The sequence below is a fragment of the Caenorhabditis briggsae genome (assembly GCF_000004555.2).
Source record: "Caenorhabditis briggsae complete genome, chrIV, whole genome shotgun sequence".
Taxonomy (NCBI): domain Eukaryota; kingdom Metazoa; phylum Nematoda; class Chromadorea; order Rhabditida; family Rhabditidae; genus Caenorhabditis; species Caenorhabditis briggsae.
This window is the reverse complement of record NC_013487.2, coordinates 1,302,893-1,321,771: the sequence shown is the minus strand read 5'-3', so window position 1 is coordinate 1,321,771 and position 18,879 is coordinate 1,302,893. Positions and strand designations below refer to the sequence as shown.

General features: G+C 36.3%; 6 protein-coding genes and 5 non-coding genes across 11 annotated transcripts; 5 read left to right on the top strand and 6 right to left on the bottom strand.

The window, feature by feature from the left end:
- Positions 1-70: 70 nt before the first annotated feature.
- Cbr-sra-30 lies at positions 71-4,756 on the top strand (the record flags this gene model as incomplete). Its single annotated transcript, XM_045244814.1, has 7 exons — positions 71-121; positions 1,939-2,084; positions 2,126-2,198; positions 2,441-2,637; positions 3,134-3,258; positions 4,175-4,245; positions 4,601-4,756. 7 exons carry the CDS (start codon positions 71-73, stop codon positions 4,754-4,756), a joined length of 819 nt encoding a protein of 272 aa, XP_045095248.1.
- Positions 4,757-4,791: 35 nt separating this feature from the next.
- CBG13757 lies at positions 4,792-6,381 on the bottom strand (the record flags this gene model as incomplete). Its single annotated transcript, XM_002632465.1, has 3 exons — positions 4,792-5,076; positions 5,289-5,772; positions 6,203-6,381. The coding sequence occupies 3 exons, from the start codon at positions 6,379-6,381 to the stop codon at positions 4,792-4,794; spliced, it is 948 nt and encodes a 315-aa protein (XP_002632511.1).
- CBG28267 lies at positions 5,820-5,891 on the bottom strand. Its single transcript has one exon. It is a non-coding gene (tRNA).
- On the top strand, positions 5,992-6,064 carry CBG28498. The gene has a single exon. It is a non-coding gene (tRNA).
- Positions 6,382-6,660: 279 nt separating the features above from the next.
- CBG28245 lies at positions 6,661-6,733 on the bottom strand. Its single transcript has one exon. It is a non-coding gene (tRNA).
- Positions 6,734-8,770: 2,037 nt separating this feature from the next.
- CBG13756 lies at positions 8,771-10,239 on the bottom strand (the record flags this gene model as incomplete). The annotated part of the gene is made up of 6 exons (XM_002632464.1): positions 8,771-8,916; positions 8,982-9,159; positions 9,510-9,710; positions 9,765-9,834; positions 9,881-10,018; positions 10,187-10,239. 6 exons carry the CDS (start codon positions 10,237-10,239, stop codon positions 8,771-8,773), a joined length of 786 nt encoding a protein of 261 aa, XP_002632510.1.
- Positions 9,212-9,283, bottom strand: CBG28467. The gene has a single exon. It is a non-coding gene (tRNA).
- CBG28908 lies at positions 9,403-9,475 on the top strand. The gene has a single exon. It is a non-coding gene (tRNA).
- A 4,975-nt stretch (positions 10,240-15,214) lies between the features above and the next one.
- On the top strand, positions 15,215-15,760 carry CBG13755 (the record flags this gene model as incomplete). The annotated part of the gene is made up of 2 exons (XM_045244813.1): positions 15,215-15,406; positions 15,545-15,760. 2 exons carry the CDS (start codon positions 15,215-15,217, stop codon positions 15,758-15,760), a joined length of 408 nt encoding a protein of 135 aa, XP_045095247.1.
- Positions 15,761-16,168: 408 nt separating this feature from the next.
- On the top strand, positions 16,169-17,564 carry CBG13754 (the record flags this gene model as incomplete). Its single annotated transcript, XM_045244812.1, has 4 exons — positions 16,169-16,394; positions 16,598-17,038; positions 17,080-17,217; positions 17,260-17,564. The coding sequence occupies 4 exons, from the start codon at positions 16,169-16,171 to the stop codon at positions 17,562-17,564; spliced, it is 1,110 nt and encodes a 369-aa protein (XP_045095246.1).
- Positions 17,565-17,872: 308 nt separating this feature from the next.
- On the bottom strand, positions 17,873-18,546 carry CBG13753 (the record flags this gene model as incomplete). Its single annotated transcript, XM_002632461.1, has 3 exons — positions 17,873-17,971; positions 18,018-18,431; positions 18,478-18,546. 3 exons carry the CDS (start codon positions 18,544-18,546, stop codon positions 17,873-17,875), a joined length of 582 nt encoding a protein of 193 aa, XP_002632507.1.
- Positions 18,547-18,879: the final 333 nt, after the last annotated feature.

The window sequence follows — 18,879 nt, the reverse complement described above, 5'->3', positions numbered from 1 at the left end:
TCCGCGGGGAGTGGAGCTCTGGCGAAGATTTCGGCAGCGTAACGTACTGACCGGGGGAAGCTTTTCTCCAATGGAAAGACAGCTCTCGGGGGATTTGATGAAGTCGAAGAAAAGAGAAGAAGTTGCTTTGAGACAAAAGCCAAAAATGGTGGATCTCTCAGTCATAAAGAAGCTATTCGAAGGGCCCTCCAACAATCCGAAATCGGAAAGGGACGTTCTCGCGATTGCTCTTTCCTTCTTTGNCCGACCGGTCAGCTCGGACGGCTGTCGGTCGCCTGGGTCGGGGGTCAGTCGGCGATTTTCGACCGACCTTTTGATTTTTGAGATTTTGAGGGCTTCATTGATTTTCAATTGATTCTACAAGATATTTTAGATTTTCCGTTTTTTTTTAAATTAAAATTTCAAAATTCTGACTTCCCAATGTGCAGAGTTTCCTCACATTTTTCTTGAATTTAGAATTTTTTTATTTTTTTTTAAAATTCCAGAATTTTCAGATTTTTGGAGTATATTTCAAAACAATACCAATCTTTTTGAATCAAATGATTTTCATAAACAGAAATATTGAAAGTGTAATTTTTCAAATTCACCTGCTTTGATAATTAGAACTTTTTGTTCCTGGGAGGCTGAAATTTTTGTCCTTTAAGATAATTTTTTCTGAAAATTGAGGGGCTTTTTTGGTTTTTTAGGTTATAATTGAATTTTTTTTTGAATTTCTTTGAACAATATTGAAAAAAAAGGATGAAAGTGCTATAAATTTTTTTCCGTTTCCTGAGTCTCGATATTTTTCTTTTAATTTTATTTCTAATCTTGTAACTCTATATATTTTCAAAAAATGCTCTACACTAATCAAACTGCCGAGGAGCTTGATTCCCTTTATCGATGTACAACTGATGGAATTTTTAATGCTCAAAATTCGATTTTTATGAAAATTAATTTTGTTTTCTCATTTTCTTTATCTTTCTGACATTTTTTGTCAGTTTTTGGGCATTTCGAGTGCTGAAATTTCATAATATTTATTCGTCTGGAACCCAATTTTTGTTAGTTGTGGTTTTGTTGAATTCCAATTTCAATCAATTGGTTTTTCTCGAAATTCGGGTGAGTTGACTTTTTTTTCGAGAATTAAAAAATTAGAAAAATGTTTCAAAATTTTATTAAAGAAGCTGAGATAAATTGAATTTTGATTGGAAAAATTACCCCGGCTGTGAAATTATGTTATTTTTGAGAATTAAAAAAAATTTCAAATTTTCTTTTCAAACAATTAAAATTCTCAAAATTTAAAATGAGTTTTTTTTTTTTCCTAAATTTTTATATTTGGTAAAAAAAAACTTTTAATGGCACATACCGTAAACACTTTAATAGAACGCCACCCTTGATTTTCAACTTTGAGCCCATTTATCTCGGTTCCTGTCAAAGATGCGAAAAAGATAGCAACTGATCATTTTTATCATAATATCAGAAGTGTTTTGTCAGTTGACTACTTTTTGATATCTTTGACAGGAACCGAGATATATAGGCTCAAAGTGGAAGGTTGTGGGTGGCGTTCTATTAGAGTGTTTACGGTAATTTATAACTTAACTAATGGTATCTTTAAAAAATCTAGACCTTATAGTCAAGCAAATTTTTCCAAAAAAAAGTCCTTATTTCCGAAATTTTCTGTTTTTTTTTGTTAAATTTTGTAATTTTTTTCGGAACTTTATTAAAAATTACTGTATTTATCATGGTCTGAATTTGACTAATTTTACATAGCCAATATTAATGTGTAAAATGATTATAATTTGTAATTTTCATATTTTTTTGGTATTTGGAAAAATCCTAAAATCTCTCTTCTGGAAAAATTTTTTACATGTTGCAACATCCTAACTTTTATAGTTTCCCAAAATTAATAGCAATTTGAAAGTAATAATGTTTTCACTTTTCAAATGTTTAAAAGAATTCCAGATCCGTCATCTCATCCAAATCTGGACCTATTATTCTGACCCATGCAAAATCGAATTCCATAATTCTGAATGTTACTATGACAATAATTTTTACATGTTTACCAATTATTTGGCCACCTGGCTGGTTTGTGCATTGACTTTTGATCGGTAAGAAATATCTGTTTTTGAAGGAAAATCTAATTTTTCAGGTTTCTGGCGTTTTATGCGAAAAATTTATATGAGAATTCAAAGATAATTTCTGTGATTTTGGTGGTTGTGGCGGTGAGTTAACTTTGAGCTTGATTATCTCGGTTGCCGTGAAAGGTATCAAAATTTTGTTAATTGATAAAATGTAGGAAATTTTGTGATTAACATTTTATCAGTTAAAAATTTTTTGATATCTCTTATAGAAGCTGTGATAATTGAGTTCAAAGCAAGATAGTGCTATGATAACCCGTAGCCGGCCGTATTTTTGCTTGGATAACTTTATAAGTCTTTTAATTAGACAATTATCTTTTTTTCAGATTATCCTCACTTTAATTGTTCACCTAATTATCTATTCTAATGTTCCATTAGCTGGATATGTGCCTTCTTGTCAATATCCTCCGCAATTATCACTAAACTCTTTTCAACTGGCCACAAATATAAAAATTCTATGTTCAATTCTTATGTGTTTGGTGATCATGTTCCATTTGTATTTCATAATCAGACAGGATAAAAGGTACGGTTTTTTTTTTTGGAAACTTGGATTTTTTGAGTATTATGCGCCCTTAATATACGCCATTGGAGATCAGTGTTAGCATAAATAAACATAAATATTCAAAAAGTTCAAAATCTTGATTTTTTGGACTGTGAAATTGGAAGGTATATATTTTAGTATATGTGGGAGGTATCAAAAAGTAGTCAACTGATAAAATGTTCATCATAATATCTTTAACATTTTGTTAGTTGACCACTTTTTGATATCTATCACAGGAACCAAGAAAAATGAAGTCAAAGGTGTAGTCTACAATCTCAGCTGGGAGCGGCGTGGGACCTGGGCATACGAGTCCGATGCCTTCAGAACTAACTGTAACCATAACTTAAACCCTGACAAGATGATTTTTTTTTTGAAAAAAATCAAAGTTTGTCTGTTTCATTATCTCATTAATTTTGAAAAGATATCAGTTTTTTTCAGTGTGGTTATTAATTCACGATCAAAAGTTTTTTTTTTCCAGAATCCGTCATACTGTGTATGACACTTCTACCAGATACTCATCATTCGAGAACGTGTTAACCACAAAATCAGTCTTGACAATTGCGGTGACCCAGTTATTTTTCTCGTGTCTGTCTTCTATTGCAGGTTGGTTTTTGAAAATTTGAAAGCCGAAAAAAGTTTTAATTGGAAGTTTAAATTGGACAGCTGGCCGCGGCACAGCCTAGGTTATTCCAAATGGTTTTTTTTCTGTTTCAGTGTAAGCTTAAAAGGATGATAGGGTCATAATTAGACAACAAACACCCAAAAATTACTTTCATCATGGAATAAATTTTTTAAAAACTTGAAATTTCAAAACTGATGTGGAACATTAATTGTTGTAAATTTATTGATTTTCGTCTACAGTACTCGTCAATAAGCTACACAAAAAGTTGTTCTAGTTGACTTTCAGCCATTTTGTCAATTTTCAGAAATCTAGAACTCGGTTGTCAATTTTCCGATCACTTTGAAAATTTTTGAGTGTGTAAAACAGACCTGGATTGAAAACTTTGACTTTATAGAGTTTTTTTCCAGGTTTTTGAAAACATCTATTTTTCTCACTTTATCCGTGCAGAAACGGGCCAAGAAGTGGTGTCTTTCAGAAATCGGCAAATAGCTGAAAAACTAGGGATTTTCAAAAAATTCTGTAAATGCAGAGTTTTCAATCTAGGTCGGACAAAATCGAAAATTTGAATGGCAAGCTCCAGACTCAAAAAATGACCGAAATGACTGAAAATTAACTGAAAACAAAGTTTTTCGATATATCATGGACCGGTACTGTATTTCTATGTTCTCTTTTTATGAAAAATTTGGTATTGAGAATCACATCGATCACCGATTTTTCCCAATATGAAACTTCAAAATTAAATGAAGCAGTAAACATTTTGAAATTTTCAAAAAAGTTCAACGCATTTGAGAATTACAAAAACCAATTGAAGAAAAAATAGTTAAATTTCCGTTTCAAGTTTCTCATTTTTAGAGTTTTTCATTTTTCTTGCAATAGTCTTCATATGAACATTTTCAGTCACAATAGTTCGCCACTTTGAAAAGGGAATGACCGAATACACATATCACATTTTGACCCAATATGTTGCAGTAAGTTTGTTTTACATTCCCCAATTTATCTAGCTTCCTGTAAGAGATAACAGGAAGTGATTAACTAACATAATGTTTATCAAGTTATCAACAATATTTTATCAGTTTATCACTTTTTGATAGCCGTCACAGGAAGCGAGATGATTTATCAACAGCTGAGTTACGCGTCGCTCTGCCTACTACAGTCTACTTTGACCCAATTTATCTAGCTTTCTGTAAGAGATATCAAAAAGTGACAAACCGGCAAAATGTTTATCGTTTTATCAGTAACATTTTATTAGTTTATCACTTTTTGATAGCTATCACAGGAAGCCAGAAAAATTGAGTTAAAGTTATCGCCCCAAACTTTTTCCAGGGTCTTCTCTATGGCAACCTCTCGATTCCAATTCTAATCTACCTCAAAACCACTCAATGCATACGTTATCGACGTCAAAAAATTACAAAAATGACATTGGAACCAGATCTAATGGAAAGTCGAATGATATCATTGAAGGCTATGTGGGAGAAATAAACTTTATTTATTTATTCAAAAAAAAAAGTATCTTATCAAAAAACACTAACATCATGAACACCATTATTCGTCACTGTTTGGGTCACACTTTCAATTGCATTCATTTTGGATTTCAAGTTTTTTGAAACTCCGAAACATAAATTGCCATCTGGCGGCAGGAATAATATATAGCTGATTGGAGAGATTACGGTGGATATAGTGTACAGGAGGATTGGAAGAAACTGTACTTGGATTGGGTCCAGGATGTAGTAATGCATTGAGAAGAATATAAAAGTTCCAGAAGAAATAAAGATTGGAATAAGGGATTGGAGATGGATGGTCTGGAAAAATATACCTTGATCTTTGAGCTTAAATATCTGGGTTGCTATAAAAGGCTTCAAAAATTTGTTAACAAATAAAATGTAGCTGATAATGTGATGAACGTTTTACCAGTTGACTAAGTTTTGATATTTCTGACAGAAGTTAAGATGATTGAGCTCAAAGCAAGGTTGTTCCACGGCCAGTTTAGGCTGGCTATTAAATTTTAACTCACCTTTAAAAGTCTGGAATTGTAGATAAACGACCTTTTGGATAATCTCGCCAAGTTCCTTCTCAAAAAACCCATCAAACTAGATCTCACCACAAAATAAAACCCCAAAACCAACAGTCCACTAACTCCCAAAGATGCCAACACCACTTCACTGGATACTTGAATAACCCATCCGGCTAAAACTAGATCGCCAGGCTTTGAAAATATCTTTGGCGCCGTAAAACTCGTATTCTCAGTGAACAAATTGATCCAGATGATGTTATGAATAAGTAGAGGAAGAGAAATTGTTACTACAGAAAATCCAACGATTTTAGGTGTTGGACTTTTTCGATATAGGATGCAGTGTCGGAAAAGATAAGAGGCAACCATCCAGATTAAATTGAATTGGTGGAAACTGTTAAGGAAAATATGCCCCGTGAAGCAGGAGAAGTGGGAAAAGCACAGACCTGTGAATATGATGATAACCGAGTCGCCGGTGCTTAGGATTCTGAAAATTAGGATATCACAAAAAGCAAAAAAGAAAACAAAAGGGAATGCCTGCTGCTGGAATCGAACCAGCGTCGCCACGGCCACAACGTGGAGTACTAACCACTATACTAAGCAGGCCGAAAGTGTAGGTCACAATTTGCGCTTATCAAGGGGAGCACCGCGCCTCACTCTTTCTCCCCCTCCCTTGTGTACGCCCTCTACCTCCCTCCTTTCTGGTGGTCTCGTGGTGTAGTGGTTATCACATCTGTCTAACACACAGAAGGTCGGTGGTTCGAGCCCGCCCGAGATCAGTTTACATTTTGCTTTAGTTTTAAAGTTATAAAGGGTTTAGTTTTATATTTTGATCGCCCTAGAGTGGATTACTTTACTTTCTGAACACTCTTTCCAAAATTACCCAAAAATCACTTTTTTGTTCTGAATCCCCCTACCTTTCCAAAAGAAGTCCAGCAACTGCTGCTATCAAAATATCCACAACGGCTTTTACAATAATAACCGCAGAACAACATGCACTGTTGCTAGACAACTTGAAAAACACCATAAATATCAGAATAACATTTAAAACAACTCCGAAAATTGAGAAAATAGTTTGAATTAAGAAGAAATGCATTTATCAAGGGGAATAGAAATTTATAGAAATGGTCTGTTATTTATCTGAGAATGGGGGAAATGCCATACTTGTTTTGAACTGTGTAACGGAAATTAGATGGAGGTGTGTAGCAAGAAAAAGGGGTTTCTTGTGAGAACAAGAACATTGGTTTTTTGGGTACTTGAACTAGGGTTCACGATTTTTTGGAGAAAAAATGCTGAAAACCAGTTTCCCACTCTAGCGAAGTCAGAAATACAAAACAAACTCATAGAACACCTCAAAACAAAAGCAAAAAGAATCTGATCTCGGGCGGGCTCGAACCACCGACCTTCTGTGTGTTAGACAGATGTGATAACCACTACACCACGAGACCACCGGAAGGGAGAGGGTGAGAGAGCGTATAGGAAGCCGAGGAAGACGGGAGAGCGGCGCCACCGGTCGGTCGCCACTTTATAAACGCCACTGATGACCTACACTTTCGGCCTGCTTATTATAGTGGTTAGTACTCCACAGGTAGAGGGGGACTGCCGAAAAACGGGCCGTCAATAATGATAGCGCTTTCTTGACAGTTCATCATTAAACAGGTAATAAACAATAGAAATTCTTTATTAAACTAATAGTTTCTGTGGATTGTGTATTGTATTGAAAAAATAACTCTGATTTTTTCAAAGTTGAATTTTTATGATTAGAATGAGAGAAAACACATAAGAAATTACAAATTCTATAGGGAACAGAACTTCGATTTTCTATTTGTGTTTTCGCAAAATTCCAACTTTATAAAAATTCAAATTTTAAAATGCGAAGATTTTTTTCTGGTTCCTTTCGTTCTTTTTTCCTTCTTCGTTTCTCGTTTTCAATTCCTTTCGGTTCTCAGCATTTCTCTCATTGAACAGTATTTTCCGCTTTTATATGACTGCCTTTGAGAATAAGTAAAATTGATGAGTTCGTAGTATGAATTGAGCACCCAAAAAAACTGGCATATAAAAAATTTTTACATGTTTAAGGCTCAGCCACATTTTTAGCAGAGACTTCAAAAGTTCGACATATCGCATATTGATATGATATTTTTAAAGCCGATCGGAAGCAGAAAAAGCAACAGATTTTCGTATAATTTTTCATGCACGAACCTTGCAAAGCTGTTACTTTCCATAGCACTTGCAAAACATCACACTTGCGAAGTGTCGGCGAGGCGAATTTTCGCAACAGAATGAGAAAGTTAAGAGATTTCGATAGTTTTTGCTTCGGAGCATATGAAAACTCACCAACTCACCACATAAAAACCTCTGCAACGTTAAATTTGTTACTTTCCGAAGCAAAAACTTGCGAAACCTTAGAAACTTATGGCGAAACGAGTTTTGACCGATTTTTTCGCATTTTCAACTAAAACGCGAGGAAGAAAGTGCACGAATGTTTTTGATGCTTTTCTAATGCCAGTATTTAGATAATTTGAGCGAAAAATACTGAATTTCAATGAGAAAACACTTCGAAAAACGAAAAAAACTGTGAAAATTAGACGAGAAATTCGTTGAGTCTTGTGTCGCTAAACAAGGCGCAGGCGGGATTTTGGAGTGTCGTTGCGAACCGAAATTCCAAACCTCGTCAGCTAAAACGGCAATTAAAAACGAATGGTCGAGATTTTTGAAGAAAAAGAAACAAAAGGAGAACAGCATTTTCAGACAAAAATTGTACAAAGTTTTCAGAAAAAAATTTCGTCGGAACTCTTCAGAAAATGGGAAAATATGACCGGAAACACGAGCCTTAAACGGAGGATTATTATCACGAAATGACAACTCCAGTTACGATATTTTAACAGAAAATGCGAAAACATGCTTTTAGATGCTTTTAGATAGAAACATTCAGAAATTCATTTTACAGCTTTTTTTTCCAGCCGCCATCCACCAGTCAGCGCCTCTTCGATTGTCATTTAGCAGTCGTTTAACAACCTATTTTTTGAGGTGGTCCTATTTTAGGAAAATAAGATTCTGTCATTTCCTATAATCTAGTGGGGGTATGAGAAATTGTTTTCTGAATGATTTTCAATGAAAACCTTCAAGTCTGTTTTTTTTTTTTCCAAGGGGTTCCGACTGTCCGTCGACGGACCGTCGACGGCCCATCAGTTTTCCTTCGGCTGCCAACTAGCAGTCATTTGCCAGTTTGCGCCTCTTCAGCTGACATTTAGCAGTTTTTCAGCAGTCCCCCTCTACCTGTGTCCACGTTGTGGCCGTGGCGACGCTGGTTCGATTCCAGCAGCAGGCATTTGTTTTTGTTTTCCTTTTTTCTTCTTTTTATTGTGCAATTATGTGATTTTTTTCGTTTGACTATAATTTTTTAGACTGCTATTGAGATTTTTAGAACTAAAAACCACATTATTGGGTTCATTTCCGCTAAAAAATAGACTCAAAATAGATCTTCATTCATGAGAAATGCTGTTGAACGACATAAACATCTCCAAATTATTATTAGTATTGTTATTCCCTCTCGCCTCGTCTTCCGCCACATCAATGCACACATCTCGCTGAAGTTTTGGCGTAATTTTGTGCGACAAACAGAATAGTTCTGAAAAAAAAACATATAGAAAATTTAGTTATGTTCCCATTGGACCCTAAAATCTTCAAACTTACTGAAAACATAGCAACGATAGTGCTTGATAACATAGATAACTGCTAATGGATCAATAATAGGGTAGATGACAAAAGTGATCCCAGAAATATTGGAAAATAAGCCAAGTTCAAGGTTGAAAAGTGGGAAAATGAAGTAGATAAGGGATGGGAAGAATAGAAAAATGCATGGGACAGTGCTCTGTAACATTTATTTGTTTTTTATATAAAGCAAAAAAGAAAACAAAAACAAATGCCTGCTGCTGGAATCGAACCAGCGTCGCCACGGCCACAACGTGGAGTACTAACCACTATACTAAGCAGGCCGGAAGTGTAGGTCACCGGTGGCGTTTATAAAGGGGCGCCATGTTAGTGACGCCGCACACTCCCTCTCCCTGTGGCGCCACTTGTCACCTATACGCCCTCTCACCTTTGCACCTCCGGTGGTCTCGTGGTGTAGTGGTTATCACATCTGTCTAACACACAGAAGGTCGGTGGTTCGAGCCCGCCCGAGATCAGTTTCTTTTTTATTCTTTTTTAGGACGTTATTACCTGAATCAAAAGTGCCTGGAATAATTCTTTCTGCAATTTCATATGATTTGACAATTGAGAAGTTGCTTTTGACATTAGTCTATAAGTTCTAATGCCACAATAGAACATGACACAGACAGGTGTAATGGAAAGGAATAGCAGGAATAGACACCCCAAGGAGCACCAGTCTAGCAAGATCTTGTTGGTTAAAGGGTCGTGGGTCTGGAATAAAGATGTTTTTAGAAAAAAACTTTTAACATTTGATACAATACTTACATAATAAGTCATACGAGCATAGTAGATTGTGGAGTTGAGAGGTAATTCAAAAGTAGAGTATAATGAGTTTCTGGAATTTGAAATTTTGGATTACTGTATCTTCAAAAAGTACCCACCTATAACCATCGTTTCTTTCCAATTCCATAAGGTGACCACAGATGAAAACTATGATTCCAAAGAATATGGAAATCAAAATCATAGCAGTATACCATATAGGCATCCTCCAAGAGTCGAAAAGTTTGAGTTTTGGGCTTCTGGAAATTTGAAAAAAAAACATTTCGGTTTCAAAAAGTTTAGATTTCTGTTCTGTTCTTTTTGGTCAAATGTCTGGTTTCAGTTAAGTTGTCAACTTTTTTATGTACGCGGTCGACCGGCTCAGCTATTCGGTTAAGAGATTGAGCTACGCAGTCTACAGTACTCACTTGGTCATTGCGAAATAACGGTATACAAATTGTACGGCTAGCGCGACAAACATCATACAATTCGAGGAACATGCGAGACCTGAAAATAAAAAAAAATTCGGTTTCATATTCATTTTTTCAAGTTTTTATATATCCTGACAGTTTTTATTCTATCCTGACAAGACGATGATTCATTCCCCCCTCCCGTCATTCCCCCCTCCCATCGTCAAGGCGAACGGTCGCACCCTCTCCCCCTCTCATATCGTTTTTTCCGGAAATTTTGAGTTTTTGAAACTACAAATATCAGTTAGATCATTTGACTCATTTTGAGGCTCAAAATTCAAAAATCTAAAACACAAAAAAATTGAAAACCAGTAGTAGTTTTTCTTGTCACCAAACATTATGAGATGACATACTTGGAGTTACAAATTTCAAAAAAGTATAATGTTTCAAAAAGTTGAGAATTGAAAATTAAATTAAGTTTTGGGAATTGATTGTCCGTTGATACCATTCATACTACAAAATTTGTTTTCAAATTCCAGAGATTCAAAATTTAAGCTTCAAAACTTCCAAATTCCAATTTGAATGAAAAGTTCAGGATTTTAATAAAATTCAGAAAATTTCGAAAAATTCCAAATTCCAAAGTTTCCAAATGCCAAAAAAGTCAAGCAGAAAGTTACAAATTTTTATGTCAAATTATTGAAAATCTGGTTAAAATTTTGAAAGTTCCACTCTGGAAATCGGGATTCTCAATTGAAATATTATCAGAAATCAAGTCTGGAAATCAGAACTTCCGGAAAAATTCAATTTTAGATGTCAAAACTGTTTTTAAAAAATTAGAAAATTCTTAAAAATCCTCGGTTCAAATTTATAACCTTTTTAAAATTCAAAATTTGAAAAAAAAATTCACGGCTTCAAATCTAAAGTTTGAACTTTAAAATTATGAAGACTTCGATGCACATCATGCATTTTTCCCCAAGAAAAAATTAAAAAATTCTGATTGAAAATTACGAATTTTTAGTTCAAATTTTCTGAAAATTGTCAAAAATTCTAGAATTTCAACTGGAAAATCGGACATTTCATTTCAAAAGTTCTCAAAGAGTATGCCTAAAAACTTCTAAATTCCTGAAAAATTCAGTTCAATTTTTTCCAGAAATTTTCACTGCTTCAAGTCGATAGTTTGAATTTTGAAATAACAAAAAATATGCTACCTGGCTTTTTCAAAAAAAAAATTTCAACAAATTTTTTCCAAAAATCCCAAACTCACAAGTCAAAAGCATCATTCCCTTCACAGGCAAACCCAACAAATTTCGTCTAACAAAAATGGAAATTGATGTTTTAAAAGTGAAATAATTGACATTTAAAAATAGGGTAATACAGGAGAACATACACTTTGATAGGTGAAAAATGCCATTAGATATCGGTAATTCCCGAATTTTTTCGGGGATTTTGTGAAAATACAATAAAGAAGAAGTAGGTTGTTTGGAACAGCGAAAATCACGGAAACAATTTCTGCAATACTGGAAATTTCCAGCCAAATTGAGCCGAGCATTTTTTGCAGGGAATAATAAAGTTTAGGTTTTTCTCAACAAATATATACTACGCCCTTTTTTCTCCCAGGAGATGTTTTTTGTTCTGATCAGAGATGTGAAAACATCTGATCAGCTGAAAAATGTCTTTTCTTTTTTTCTTAGTTCCGGTTTTGAGTTATCAGAGACCTTGTGAATAAGTCATAATGACGAGAAAGTGCTGTCTAGATCAGCTTTTGCAAAAAAACATATGAATTGAATCGAATTTGATTTTATTTGATTTGAAGGAGCAAAAAGATCAACTTGACTTGATTTTTTTGGAGTGTGAAATGATGAGTATTATATCTCGGTTCCTGTAAAAAATATTAAAAAGTTGTCAATTAATAAAATGTTGCTGATAATGTGATAAACATTTTATTAGTTGACCACATTTTGATATCTTTTACAGTAACCAAGATAAATTGGGTCAAAGTAGGATGTCTTAGATTCTTAGATTTTGAGATTCTGAGATTCTGAGATTCTGAGATTCTGAGATTCTGAGATTCTGAGATTCTGAGATTCTGAGATTCTGAGATTCTGAAATTCTGAGATTCTGAGATTTTGAGATTCTGAGATTCTGAGATTCTGAAATTCTGAGATTCTGAGATTCTGAGATTCTGAGATTCTGAGATTCTGAAATTCTGAGATTCTGAGATTCTGAGATTCTGAGATTCTGAGATTTTGAGATTCTGAGATTCTGAGATTTTGAGATTCTGAGATTCTGAGATTCTGAGATTCTGAGATTCTGAGATTCTGAGATTCTGAGATTCTGAGATTCAGAGATTCTAAGATTCTGAGATTCTAAGATTATAAGATTCTGAGATAATTCCTTGACAACATTATGTTAATAAATTAAATATTTTTTGCAGGTTGAATTAAAAATAAGTTAATGAAATTTTGAAGCCTGAAATTGAAGTATTGAAACATAATTTTTGTTTTGTTTTACCAATATCTTTGTAAAATCTGTTTCCAATCAACTGGACTGACAATCAAAGTAAATCAAAGATTTGAAGTTTTCGGTTTTCGAAATTTATCGAAAAACTTCCAAACGCAGAACAATCAAAAATAACAAAAAACTTGAAAATATGATTTTCATGAAACACGAAATGTTAATTGAATTTTTTGTTTTCCTAAGATAAACTGCACCTTTGACCTAACTTATTTCGGTTACAGTAAAATATACCAAAAAGTAGCCAACTGATAAAACATTGTTTCTCTTGTGACGAGCATTTCATCAGTTGACCACTTTCTGATATCTCTTCTATGAACCTAGGAACCCTCGTCGAGGAAGCCAATAGAGAAGATGGCCAAGTAGCATTGGAAAAGATCTCGGAATCTCACGAACAACCGTGTGGAAAGCCACCAAATGGTTTGATAAATTGAATACGGCCAAGATCCTTCTGAAAAACGTAAAACCTTGAACTTTGGTTACTCCGGAGATAATCAAGGCCGTCAGAAAATGAATTCGTCAAAATCCCAAAAAATCATGAAAACAATGAGTCTGGAGCTGTGATTGAGCAGTAAATCAATCAGATTAAGTGTAAAAAGTGAGCACAGACGGACCTTATATCGTGTTCAAAAAACTAGAATTCTGCCGAGCAATATCAATCTGGTACGCATCCAGAAGTGCAAACCTCCATTTGCTGGCACGCGTCAAAATGAACACATGAAGATGGTGTACGCCGACGAGAAACTTTTTACGGTGGAAACCAAATTCATATCAAATAACTATTGTGTTTCTTACCAGAGATCTGAACTTTCTAATGAGCATAGTAATATGACCAACAGAGCTACCTATTCTTAGAACGACGTCGTGTTTGGTGCAACAACCTCCGAATTCTGATTTTTGTAGATCTTGGGAGGCAAATCGACTGAGAGTACTAGTTGGAGAGATTTTTGAGTGGCATGTGCTTCCGTGGACCAGATTCTATCTTTAAAACCATGTTTGGGCTGTTCAACAGAATTCTGCTCTTGTCTGCAAGGCGAAATTCGTACCACCAGGTTACATGACCAACTTTTCAAGATTCAGCACGAGTTGCAAACGGACAGTCACGTCGGCAGACATCAGGGTTGCAACCGGCCGGGCCGGGCCGAGATTATTTTTTCTCCGGCCCGGCCCGGCCCGGCCGGTTCGGCCGGTTCGGCCCGTTCGAATTTAAGAAAAAACAGAAATTATTGAAGAATTATTTGAATTTATTTCTTAACAAGTAGCATAACAATGTAAAAACCGTATAAATGAACAAGGGGAAACAAAGAAATGGAAACCGAGGGAGAAAATTAAAGCTCATATCAACCAATCCAACAAAAAAGATAGAAAAGTAACATAAAATTAACTATTATGCTTGTCTGAGAAAAAAAAGGTTAGGGTTTTTTTTTGCAGTCTGAATACGGTAGCGATATCGAAGCGGAGAGCCTAAATAGCACACAAACGGTGGAGACGCAGACACTTTTTCTCTGCGTCTCAACCTTTTTTTTCTCAGACAAGCATAATAGAAAAATCACTACAATTAGTGAGAGAATCAGTCGAGCCAGTGTGGAAATTTCGTGGCTATTTGCGAACCCAGAACGACCATCTCCACACGCTTGTACAGTAATCTTGTTCTTGTTTTATCTAACAAAAACGACGCAGTGCTGAACGTAGTCTCACACATGGCTTCACTGGGAACAATCGAAAAAACGAAAAGTGCTGCTGAGTACAGTCCGGGGTATTCGAATCTTTTTCTTTTCCAATACTCCTCAACCGATTCGTTCGTTGAAGGATCGTAGTACTCGGAGAGATATCTTGAGATTTCCGAAGAAGTGGATGTTGAGTTCGCTTGGTCACTGACCGAATGATATAACTTTGCAATTAGATTTGACTTCTGCGATGAGGTGGGTTGAGTAGTGGAGGGAATAGCTGATGCATTTACTTTGTGACAAGATCAAATAAAAAATAAAAAATAAAATTGCAAATAAAAATGGCGCGCGTTCAAATATTAATTAATTGCCGGCCGGCCGGGCCGGGCCGGGCCCTGGTTTTTTTCCCTCGGGCCGGCCCGCCGGCCAGCCCGTCAGATTGCAACCCTGGCAGACATGAATCTGCTGGACTATTCCTTATATGTAATTTCTCAGTCAAGAGTCCGAGCATTCCACAACCCATTTTGAAGTCATTGGAAAACAGTTTGGACTTAGAATGGGACAAGTTATCCCCAAAACGCCCTCGTGCTACGGTAGAGGCGTTCCAGAAGAGACTCACGGATTTTGTAAAGAACAACGGCAATCGCATCGAACAACTTTTATAATTTCATTTTTAGAAAGTATTCAGGAAACTATTGTCAAATTTTCAAGCCTATTCAAGTATTTTTGGAGAAGTTACAGCACTTTGAATGTGTTACCATACTTTTGGACCACCCTGTAGTTTGAAATTTCCTCGAAAAGTTCATTTTTTGGTTCTCAGAATTTCTCGAAAATCTTTGTAACAGTTTGAAGAACTAACAATAAAATGCCAAAAAATTCTGAAAATTACAATTTTCATGAAACACGAAAAACATGCCCGGTCCAACACTATCAAACTGATAGCTCCAACTGCACGATCCCATTGGCATTCCAACTTCAAGACTACCCAGTTCCACGTCCATTCTCCTTCATCTACAAAATTCTCCGCAAAAAACCAACTGTCCAGCTGTGTCCATTCGTTTTTCACAGTATTGCGCTGAGCTTATTCGCCTCGATTTTAGGACCGTTCGGTGGATTCTTTGCTAGTGGATTCAAGAGAGCTTTCAAGATTAAGGAAACAGAAAACTAGAATTCGAAAAAACAATTTTCATTTTAGGACTTTGGAGATGTGATCCCAGGACATGGAGGATTGATGGATCGATTCGATTGCCAACTTCTGATGGGAACATTCGTTATGGTTTACATCCACAGCTTCATTCGAGTTCCAGACGCTTCCAAACTCATCAAACAAATCATGACACTCGAGCCAAACGAACAATTGGATATTTTCAATTTGTTAAAGTCCGAGCTATCCAAGACTGGATTACTGTAATCTTGATGTACCTGCTGCTGCTCCCCACTCATTCCATGTGAATCTCAATGGAATCGCTCTCTAGTCATTCCGATTCCTCTACTCCTTTTTCCCTTCGTTCTGTTAATATATGCTTTAACTTGTATCTCTATTTTACTTTATTACTATATACTTTCCCAGTCTCATTTCTCCCGTATTTCTCCCATTTTCCCCAGGCTTCTGTAATGGTTGTGAGCTCTCAAAAACGCACATAATTTTGTAGTTTTAGTGCTTCTGTTAGCTGACTGTGTAATTAATAAAACAATTTTGATTGTTATTTTCCCCTAGAACATTCGAACATGTAAATAATGACATCTGTAATATTATTTTTGGTGATTTATTACAGCGAAACAGTAAGGTTTAAAATGTTTAATTTTCTAGAATCTATAAATGTCTGAAATTGAGGATCTCAAAAATCAAATCATTCAAATAGACACTTTATTAGCAGAGGAGAAGGATGATGTCGCTAGGAGAGACTTAGAACAAACAAAACCAGATCTCCTAGAGCTTGTAGAGCTGATGGAAGAAGACGAAGAATCACAAGAAGGGACCAGCGAAAATGCGAAGGAAGAAAAAGAAGCGGTTGAAGAAAGAATAGAAGACGATAACTCGACAGGTATTTCAATTTCTTTCGAGTTCTGTCGGAGCGCCGTTCGTGCATTTGCTCGTCAACCTTTTAGAGAGTGTTTGCGTACGCACCATTTTATTTTATGACGCATTTTTTAATTTTGTGAGTTACAAAATGTTTGCGTACGCAAATGCACGAATTCGGACGGCGGCCGCCTATTTTGAAAGCCTATCGGATTTCAGAATTTTCAGACACTCTTCTTGGCTCGAGATGCATGGCACCATTCGATTCCGATCGCTCACTTCCTCTCCACACAGCCATCATAATGGATATCGAATCTTCTAGCCGTGTCCGTGTTCTTTTCTCTCATCCAACTTGCCCAGCAATGAAACCATGTTCCCATTTTTTGGCATCCACTTGTCGATACAATGAGAATTGTCGGTTCAGTCATGGCTATTCAGTAGAATTGGAAAGAATCGAAGATTATCAAGAGCCGGATTTTATGTCGATTGTAGAGCAAGGTCTTGTACTAGTCAAAGGTTCTTCAGAACTGTGGGAAATAGGAAGAATCAGTGCGATCGATGGACAGAACGTTGCAGTAAAGTTATTGAAAAGTGGAAGTGAGGTATCGTCAAAACGGAAAGACTTGGTTCCATTGGGAGAAATCGAAGAGAAAGAAAAAAAGACGAATCGTGGAAAGAGCTAAAAAAAGAGACACTTGGAAACGTATCAGTTGGAGAGTCAGGAAATTGGAATGTTGGGGGAATCGGGATGAAACTGATGGCTAAGATGGGATACAAGGTTGGCGAAGGTCTAGGAAAACGAAGCGATGGGATTGTGCATGCTATTCAAGCAAGAATCTGTGCGAAAAGTAAATAAATTATTACAGAGATTGGTATAGAATTGATTTCAGATGCTTCCCTTGACGAAGTGATGACACGCAAACGGAGAGTTGTTGACAGAAAGGATAAATCGAAACGAATTATGATTCTGAAAACGTCCGACGAATCCGAAAAAGACATTTTTGCGTTCATCAACCGAAAATTGGAGACAAAATCCGAGCGAACAATGGCAGATGTACGGAAAGAGAAAGAGGAAATGGCTGGATACACTTCAAAAGCTCTCGGCTCTAAAAAAACTCGATCTGGAATCAGAGCTGAAACAGTTGCTGGGGAAGCAAAGAAAATTGAACGACGGAATTCGAAGGAACAAAAATGATAAGAATACAGTGCTAAAAATGAGCATATCTCTTCGAGAAGTCGACAACCAAATCGCCAGTGTAAACCGGAAATTGGGCAGAGTGAAGAATGAAGTCAACTCTCGAAATTCCAAGAAGAAAGACGAGTTTTAACTTATTAAATTGTTAATAATAAAAGAATTTGTACCTTATTAAACCGAATCCATTCATTTATTCACATGCTGACTATAAATATAAAAAGTTAGTTTGTAAATGAACTATTAAAAGTGAACTATTTACAGGAAAATAAAATATTTACAGGCCATAAAAGGGATTATAATCCATTCCATTAGTCGTCGCGAGGGGCCTTGATTCGATTGAGCCACGATTGAGTTGGTCTCGCACAATACGGCGTCTTTGCGAGAGTCAGCTTCATATTTCGCTTGCGCTGAAAAATTAGATTTAAGAATTACCAAATGAATCACGAAACCTACTGATGGTGAGCCAGGTTGGTTGCCAGCCTTTCGAAGTTCAACTGGCTCCGCAGTTTTGGGACGTGCTGGAATCTCTGATCGGAACAATGCTCTGTTGACAAGTGGAACTGATGCTGGACGATGTTCCGACTCGGGCGACGTATCAAGGCTCAGTTCTTCTTCTTCGTCGAATCCAATAGTGCTTGGAAGCCGATCTCTGACTGCATTTGTCTTCTGAACTTCCCATGGGTGCAAAAGTCCTGACCGAACCGTTGCTGGTGTTGAAGTATGCGCTGGTGCGAACATTTGTGCTTTGACTGGCGTTGCAATGGGACGGTGTGATTGCTCTCCGAAGTCGATGTGCTGTTTGAGGGAGACAGCGGCATGTAGGAAATGATCATAGGGCATAGGCGTCGACTGTTTCTGAATCTTGAACTGAAAAAATACATATTCAGCTATTCAGAAGTTTAACTAAACTAACATTTGGCGTATGCATTCCACTCGAGTTGAAACGAGGAGCCCGTCCCGGAGTCCTTGGAATGCTCAACATCTGCAAAAATAATGATTTTGATTCTGAATAATGAGGGAAAAAAAAAGATTTTGGTCGGAGTAGTAATGAGAAGTCTTTAAATGAGAAGTTTTAAAACTATTTAAAAAAACCACGACGGAAAAAATTTTGCTCCGCAAGTTATCGTAGGATGAAGTGTGTGTGTACTAACATAGGTTACAGTATCCCCCAAAAAGAGAGCACCAACTGGGAGGAAAAGAAAAAGTGGGAAGAACCATCTGGGAGGAAAAATGGGTGGAGCCTAATTTGCAACCCTGGCACGGTTTTGCCGCATGGTTTTTTTCTTGACCAGGTACCAAATGGAATTCCACCACA